Source organism: Hippocampus comes, unplaced genomic scaffold (genome assembly GCF_001891065.2).
Source record: "Hippocampus comes isolate QL1 unplaced genomic scaffold, H_comes_QL1_v1.1 scaffold371, whole genome shotgun sequence".
Lineage (NCBI taxonomy): Eukaryota > Metazoa > Chordata > Actinopteri > Syngnathiformes > Syngnathidae > Hippocampus > Hippocampus comes.
The window spans coordinates 118560-127128 of record NW_017805065.1 but is presented as its reverse complement, the minus strand read 5'-3'; the positions used below and the strand labels follow the sequence as shown (position 1 = coordinate 127128).

The 8569-nt window shown below is 46.0% G+C and overlaps 2 protein-coding genes across 3 annotated transcripts in view; one reads left to right on the top strand and one right to left on the bottom strand.

Annotated features, from left to right (window-relative positions):
- Nucleotides 1-3909, bottom strand: part of npepps (aminopeptidase puromycin sensitive) — a gene marked incomplete at its 3' end in the record, with an annotated part of 14046 nt that extends 10137 nt beyond the window's left edge. The window contains exons 1-5 of the mRNA XM_019864486.1: nt 3861-3909; nt 2193-2356; nt 711-795; nt 541-618; nt 153-278 (exon numbers count right to left, since the gene is read on the bottom strand). Of these exons, the coding sequence (XP_019720045.1) occupies nt 153-278; nt 541-618; nt 711-795; nt 2193-2315 (412 nt within the window). The remainder of the gene's footprint in view (nt 1-152; nt 279-540; nt 619-710; nt 796-2192; nt 2357-3860) is intronic.
- A 437-nt stretch (nt 3910-4346) lies between these two features.
- The window catches only part of mrpl45 (mitochondrial ribosomal protein L45), a 9325-nt gene continuing 5102 nt past the window's right edge, over nt 4347-8569 (top strand). Inside the window, exons 1-7 of one of the 2 annotated variants that reach the window (XM_019864519.1) lie at nt 4348-4729; nt 5348-5546; nt 5720-5837; nt 6689-6787; nt 7182-7230; nt 8263-8412; nt 8485-8562. In XM_019864519.1, coding sequence (XP_019720078.1) covers nt 4667-4729; nt 5348-5546; nt 5720-5837; nt 6689-6787; nt 7182-7230; nt 8263-8412; nt 8485-8562 — 756 coding nt within the window. In that variant the 5' untranslated portion in view covers nt 4348-4666. Of the gene's footprint in view, nt 4730-5347; nt 5547-5719; nt 5838-6688; nt 6788-7181; nt 7231-8262; nt 8413-8484; nt 8563-8569 lie in introns of both variants that reach the window. The other variant, XM_019864520.1, reaches the window with a different exon arrangement.

The following is an 8569-nucleotide window of genomic DNA, read 5'->3' as shown; positions in this document are numbered from 1 at the left end:
GGGTGGGGGGGGGGGGCAGACAAACAAGAAAGAGAGCGCAGATGAGTTCAACGTCAGAAAGTCAATGGCTGCAAAATTAGGTTGCTGAGCTCCTGCAGGCACTGGACGTCACGTCTATCCGGCATCTGGTGTCACCGTCCCGCATCGCCAGCTCACCTCGAATTGTGTGACGGCAGCGTAGCAGGTCTCTCCCGCGGTGTTGGTGTATTTACTTCTGTAGAAACCTTTCATTTTGTCATTCAGCTCGCCCGCAAACTTGATCTTCAGCACACCAGAACCTTGCGGGATGTGAAAAGTGACACGAGTGACAGGTCGAAGGGTATTCAAACGCCATTGACATTTTTACTCTGTACATTTGGTCACAAAGGTTGGGCCTTCAAATTTGGGGTTTTGAATATAGCCCCCCCCCCCTCCATTTTGCCTTCTGAAATATTAACTTCCCTATTCGGACGCAACCTTAAATGCTGCAGAGCCCCCGGCCATCGGGAGTTACCGACTTTTGTCAAACGAGCATCCTTTTGGCGCTCTTGTCCTTCTCACCTTTCTTCAGAGCGCAAGGAAAGGACAAGGTCACCTTCTCGTCCTCGTTTTGATAGTTGAATCCCGTGGCGTCAATTTCTGAGAACAATACATTCAAAACAAGAGCGATGGCGTCATGTGATCAACCGGGACGCTGGGAGGACGGGGGGCGCTGTACAAATCGGACTCACCGTCTCCTCCCTGAGGCGCGAAGGAGGCTGTGATGATGTCGATGTCGGCGCAGTTCATCACAATCTGATTGGTGGCTTGCGTCACCTGCACGTGCGAGACACAAAAAGATCCCAAGTTCGCACTCGTACGACTCTTTAAAAAAAAAGAGTCAGCGTTTGACTCAAAAGGGGATTTCTTTGAATGTCGTGCATTCAAACAGCCGCGTTTGACTTCGACCGATCCAATCGGCCGGTATTTTGCAGCTTACGAAAAATCCGTGATGGGATGCCGTGTCAGCATTTGCCAATCAATCAATCATGGCAAATAAAATCTTGTTCACTGCGAGGACATTCTCTGCTGTACGTTTTGAGCCCAAAAGACGGGAGCGGCTTTCGGGGACGGACGAGCGAGTATCGATCGCTACTGGGCTGAGAACACATCTGCGGCGTGCACCCCGAAGCGCAAGAATCACCCGACACTTCGCACGCAATTTGTTTGTCTCGCTGAAATGAATCTGGCAGTCGCATCGTCTCCATTATGACCCATATGCTGCTTTTGGTTACCAGGACAACCAAGGGAGAAGCTCATCTTTAAAAAAAAAATAAAAGTCCCATGGATTCCATTTTCCCTGGTGTAGGCAGCACTTCATACACAACATCGCATATTAATCATCATGCACTTGTGAGTCAGTGTGCAGCGGACACACTGGACGGACACACACACACACACACACACACACACACACACACACACACACACACACACAACAAAAAAATGTTAAACGTAGTTTTTTGGTTTTCTTTTTTTATCTTGTGTGTGTGGGGGGGAGGGGGTCTGTCGCAGATAAACACCCTCTTAAGATATGAAAAATATTTGTGTGTGCGCGCGTGTGTGTTTATGTACGTATCTACGTACGTACGTACGTGTGTATCGGGCCTTACCAAACACAAGCCACCTCGCAACTATACTCACTGACCGACTACGACTAATTATTATGACCAATTATTATTATTATTATCACCACTACCGCAAGGAGGTGTTTAGCGGTCAAGCAACCGTGACGAAAAGGACTTCACCGCGGAGGCAAAATAAAAAAATAATAACAATAATTAAACGCACTGACAAGCGCTGTTAGCTAGCACGCTAACAGCTAACCGCTAAGCTAACATGAGAGTGCAAGTCTTGACCGATTGGGCGTCCAGACACAAACTGCAACAATTGCTAGAACAATAACATAAAATGTTCGTGATGGCTTCGTGGAAAAAAAAAAAAAAACACTTTAAGTCGCCACATTTCTTCCATTTAGCGAGCTACGACGCGCGAGCTAATGGCCAAGTGACTGACATATTACATAAGGTCAAAAAAAAAAAAAAACAAGCTCAAGAGTGAGTGAGTGACAGAGTGACAGACAGGCAGGCAGGCAGGCAGGCAGGCAGGCAGGCAGGCAGGCAGGCAGGCAGGCAGGCGGGCGCGTTGTGTCACGGTTTGCGTCGCGCGCGTACCTCCACCATCGCCCGCAGCTTGCCGCCGAACGTGAAGTTGACCAGGTCGGGCTGCAGACAGAGTCCGTAGTTGACGGGGTACACATCCGTGGGTAGCCGCTCGAAGGGCCTCCTTTTGGCCATGGCTGCTGAACACTGAGCGGCCGTTCTCACCGTCGGAATATCTGCAACGAGTTTGTCGGACTTTTTATTGGTGCGCGCGGGGAGGACACCGGGCGCTCGTCGGCCGCCGAGTCTTTGCACCAGCAGAGAGGACTGCGCGAGCGTGCGGCTCAGAAGGAGCGACATCAACCGGAAGCTTGTCTCTGTGTCTCTCTCCGGCTCGCAAGGAGTCTCCTCCCGTCACGGGCGAAATTTCCGACGTCCCAATCGGAAGCGTCGGCCGGAATACTTCCCATCCCACCCTCCGCGACACACCCCGCCCACCCTCACTCACAACACGCCCGCCTCTCGTCCGCCATTCCCGAACTCCACAGAATCGCCATCGATGCGCTGACATTTCTGCGGGGGGGGGACAAAATTAAATCCAGCGAATCTGGTATTGGTACTACTTTTGGTGGTCCGTGATGGTTGAAACAAAATTGAATCCAGCACAGTGCAGTTCACTTGAAAGTCACTTTCGTTTTTTTTTCCCCCCCGGATCCACATGAAATCTAAACATATTTCAGGTGAGTGCTGAAAACACCTGTGAATAATTTAATACGGAATTTTCTGAGATATAGCTGAAAGCACTTTTTGGGCTGAATTTTTAGACGTGCTGCCAAAACGAGGCCCGATGACGCACTCGGGCCACTTGCACGAGCCCCCCCCCCCCCAAAAACACACATACACACACACACACACACACACACGCGCGCGCACACACAATGTAAGTCCAGTATACCGAGTGACTTCATTCTTTGTATTTACACTCGGAACGAGTGATACATTGAGTTTATTCAATTATGGCGGAAGTGACGCCACAGCGCACGGTGTCAAGACAGTCACAGTTGTGACCCCCGTCACACATGTATTTTTATTTTTATACCCATCCCTCCGTCAACCGGGAATGTCATTCAGCTATGATTGAATTATTGTCGATTTTTTATGTTTTGTGTTCTGTACTATTATTTTATGTTAAATGTTCTGTTAAGCGCTTTGTTACCGGCGCAGCTGTTGTGAAAGTGCAAAATAAAGATGTACAGTATTTATTATACTGTATACAGTTATATGACATATACATCTATTTAATAATAATAATAAAAATGATAAATGGGCAGCACAGTGTTGACTGGTTAGCACGTCGGCCTCGCAGTACAGAGGTGCAGGGTTCGATTCCGGCCTTCCTTTGTGGAGTTTGCATGCTCTCCTCGTGCCTGCGTGGGCTTTCTCCAGGTTTTCCTCCCACATTTCAAAAACATGCGTGGCAGGCTAATGGAACACTCTAAATTGTCCCTCGGTATGAGTGTGAGCGCGAATGTTGGTCTATGTGTTGGTCTATGTGTGCCCTGCGATTGGCTGGCAACCAGTTCAACCCGCCTACTGCCCAAAGACATCTGGGATGGGCTCCAGCACGCCCGCGATCCCTGTGAGAATAAGGAGATTAGAAAATGGATGGATGGATGGATGGATGATGCCTGCGGAAGTTTTTAAACAGTGTTGTAGCGTCAATGAATCATTCATACTCACGTTATCCACGGTCGTGTTGCTTATTGTCCGCGTTACGCAGCCTGAAATATTACAATATATTTAAAACGGGGTGAGATTTGTGATGCAAAAAAAAAAAAAAACTTACGGGTGAGCCCCCCCCTTAATTGAAAAAGAGGGCAAAAGGCGGAGTGTGCGAGATGCATGTGTGACGTAACGCCAGTTTTGTGTGCTCACCCTTTGTCGGCACACGTGCACGCGGCCACGATCACAGTGACGTCACAAGACGCGTGTGCTTTTTTTGTAGTGTCCGTGCGTTTACTTGCACACGTGCACGCGGCCACGATCACAGTGACGTCACAAGACGCCTGTACTTTTTTTTTGTAGTGTCCGTGCTTTTACGTGCGCGCGCGCGCGTACGTCAGAGAGGCTCGACCTTTTTTCAGCTCACGCCAGCACCTTCAAAATGCTGTGGGCGTGAAAACTGTGACACCCGTGTCACTGGTCGAAAGTAAGGGCGTACGATTACTTAAAATTTTTAAATTTCAAGTTGCGAAGTCATCACAAAGAGTATTGTTCTTGTTAAAAGTGTGACTCAAATCTCTTTTGGTTTTGTTACGTCTCAGATTCCGGTGAACCAGTACTTTTATTCATTGAAATACTATTTCATCACCCACGTTGCCGTAATTTATTAATTTAAATGCTATTTTATAACCCAAGTTGCTACATAACGTGTATTGTGCCGATGTAATTTGTCTTAATATCGCGTGATTGCGTGAAATAGTGGTGCGTTTACGGGTCTCTTCCGGAAATAGTTTTTCTCCCGTTTCTGCTAAACGGGAATCAAGATGGCGGCACCCGTTACCAGGACGCTGGCTGTGCTACAGCGAGCGACATGGAGCGCCTTTAAGGTAGAGGACAATGCCACCTATAAAACATCTTTGCCGGACGATAGACCAGACTGGGCGAGGCGGGCTCATTTTGGTGATCGAATGGACGCGTCAATGACAAGATTTAGGGTTGCCGCATGAAGCTAACGTAGCGTTAGCATTAGCTAGGTAGCAAGGGCACACAGGCTACTTTCAGCAGGTGGAGGACAACTTTATCGACATGAATATAAACGACAATTGTAGTATGTACGCTTTTTTTATTTTTTGCGTTCCTAAGCTTTACCCCGATGTTTTTGCATTATTTTAATGCTATTTAATTTCACACGCTAAACAGAGGCAGGACTGTTTCAGTTTATTTTCTTCTATAAATCAGTGTTTCCAGTTTTTGGTCACCCTAGAAAGCTTCTGTAAAATTTAAGTGTGAAATTTATGTTGCTGTTTTTTTATTCTTTTTTTCTGACAAAATCCCCACAACATTTTAAAAATATATTACGATATTTATTTGCATTTTTGTGGTTACTGACATAGACATGAAGTTCAAAAAGAATAATGTCACACATTCAACTGGTTGGAACTGTTTTGTTTTTTTTTTTTAATGATGAATGAGTGGATTTTATGACCTGTCATCCTCCCACTAAGGCTTCCGAAACGTCACAGGGTGTGCCACGGCACCCCGTTCCGCTTTTAGTGCCCGTGAGGACCAAGAAGCGCTTTTTCGTGCCCCCGGCCGTGGGTGTCAAGGGCAAACAAAATGTCAACCCGGAAGCCAAGGCAAGAGCTGCTGGCGTTGTGTTCCGGCAGCAGTACATTGAGAGGCCCATCAACATCGCCTGCACCGGTACTGTGTGACTCCTCTTTCAACTCTTTTAAATTGTGTGTGTGTGTGTGTGTGTGTGTGTGTGATTCCTTCAAAATGTGCTTTTGAGCTAGGCTGTGTAAGGTGAAACCACGATATAGCGGCAGGGTGTTACTGTTTGTCCCCCTCTGAAAGTTCGTCATGCTATTTTCCAGCGGGAATCTTTGACCCCTACGTCCCTCCCGAGGGCGACGCTCGGCTTTCCTCTTTGTCCAAAGAAGGCTTGAAGCAGCGCACGGAGCAGCTGCGACAGAGCGCCTCATCGCAGCTGGCGTAAGATTGTCTCGCCATCATGAATATGCTTTTGGACGCGTTGTTGGAATCAACGGGTAGTTCTGAGCAGCAGTGAGGTGGAGTTTGCCACTTTTCACCGGGGGACCTAAAATTTGCTCGGGGAAAATATTTTGACACAACCCTTACTAAAATAAGAGCAGATTTCCTTGCAAATGCAAGCCGAAAACCAAGAACCGAAAGTTATTTGGGTCAACATTTCGGCTTTTGGTCTGCCGTAAATGAACTGATTGTTCCAAAAAAAAAAAATCGACAATGTTGTACTGACACATAAATATGTCGACACGGTATGCTTTTAAAATGCGTTCAATTGTGAATGGATGTCTGGTGATAAGAATAAGAAAACCTTTATTCGTGTCACAGTGAAGAAATTCCCAATTTCCAGCCGTAAAGTTACGAAAGGAAGAAAGTAGAAGAACAAAAAGTGTAGGATCTGCTGTAAAGCTGCCAAACAAAATGTTTATATTCAAGCGCGACTAGAGAGAGACCCTTTTTTTTGTCAGCGTGGATAGACAAGGATATATAGCCGATAGCAGATATATTGATTTATTTCTTAATCTTTAAGAATAGACATCATTGTTTAAAAATAAAATAACAGGAGCTCCCAGGACCAGCAGCATGTCTGCAAAAGTTCAATTAAAAAAATAAATAAATAAAAAAAAAATCTATGTGACCAAAATGTAAATCTTTCAATTTAGATTTGTTTTAAGCTCAAACAAAAAACGAGTGCAGGAAGGTCCTAACGTTTTGGATTTATGATCGGCCGTTGAAATGAAAAAAAAATTGTTTGCAAGCTTGGAAGCCACAACATATTTTTCTTGTCATCCTCTCAGAATTCGGAAGATCAAAGAGTTCGACTCTGAGTTTTCCTCCAAGGATTTTGCCGAACGGGCCCAGGAAATCTTCATCGAGGCTCACAACGCGTTGTGCACGTACGTGATTGCGACGGAAACGCTTCCTTCCTTGTTGCACACAATCGCTTTGGGACAAATGGACCAAACACATTTTTGGTCATTTCATTTTTTTTATTATTATTTTTTTTTTAATCCAGCCAGCCGATCGCTGATATGTGGAGCCAAGATTTGCATGCGGTAAAAGTGCAAATATTGGCATCAAGATGTTTTTTTTTTTTTTTTTAAGGTAGCTTTTTGTTTTTATGTGGAGCCAAGATTTGCATGCGGTAAAAGTGCAAATATTGGCATCAAGATGTTTTTTGTTTTTTTTTCGCCTTTATAATTTTGTGCTATGTGTATCACAGTGGGGAGAAAAGGTGAATTTTGATGCCATGAGACCTTCAAATGTGTTTTTGTGATTTCTCTCGCCCAGCTTCGACAAAGACAAGCTTCACTCACTGGTGACAGAGCGCTGTTACCCGGTAAGTTCTCCAGGGACTCCTTTCCTCCTACCCAGGTTACGATCAGTCATCAAAACGAACAAGAATGGAAACGTTTTCCGGAACAAAAATGAAAATGACTCGACCACAATTGCACGCTGATAAAACGAGAACGTCCTTTTGTTTCGGTCTTTGTCATTCGCCTTCAGCGTTGAGTTGAAATGTACATTTTCACTGGAGCAACCCCCTCAATCCCAGGGTTTGACTGGATTTTGACTGATCTTGCAAGGCCCACAGAATATTTGCACGGAGCCTACCAAAATAAAAGTTTGGACTGTCTTCTTTCAGCAGAAAAAAATATTAGTTTCTGTCTTTTTCCATTCTTCAGCAATCTGCATTACAAAATGGCTTAAGTTTCATGAAAATGGCGATTCCTTGCCATTTCAAGCACGTGCGGCACCACTGCCACCTACTGGTCGCTTTTTTTACATGATTTACAATGCAAACGGCTTATTCTCATTCACAGATTGCATCAGACCCCCCCTCCTCTCTACAAGTACGTCCTTGGTAGGCGGGGCCTAATTTTAAAAAGATGTACAAGTACGTCTTGTGGAATGAAAGAGTTAATTCTCGCACTCCACTATTACGCCATATTTGTCAAAAAAACAAAGCAGGACTAAAGCTCATCAAAAGAAAAGTAAAAAAAAAAGCGCTTTCAAAAGATAACGTCGAACAAGCCAGCTCACGTCCTTGGTAGGCGGGGCCTAATTTTAAAAAGATGTACAAGTACATCTTGTGGAATGAAAGAGTTAATTCTCGCACTCCGCCATTACGCCATATTTGTCAAAAAAACAACGCAGGACTAAAGCTCATCAAAAGAAAAGTAAAAGAAAGCGCTTTCAAAAGATAACGTCGAACGAGCCAGCTCAAAAAAAAGGACCTTGAACTCACCTTATTGACAAGACTAAAGTCAACGGAATTTAAAAACAAGTGTAAAGACAAAATGTCAAACCCCCGTCGGGTGCCGTTCCGACCGCCACTCGTCGCCCATCGTGCGTCCGTTGTCCGTGGCAGGAGATGACGCGGGGCAACCGCTACAAGACCCTGCGCTGGCGCTTGGTGGAATCGCTGGAGGCGCCCCGCGTGGTCCACGCCCGCAGCCCCGACATGGTCGCCAAGGGCAACCTCTACGGCCAGGTGACTGTCCGCATGCACTCCAGACAGGTGAGACCGGCTTTGAGGTGCCTGGTGATATGCGTTGTGGCACGGTTGCGTTGACGCCGCGTCCGCCCGCAGACTCTGGCCATCTACGACCGCTTCGGACGGTTGATGCTGGGCGGCGAAGATCAGCCCAAGGACGTCTTGGAATATCTGGTCCTGG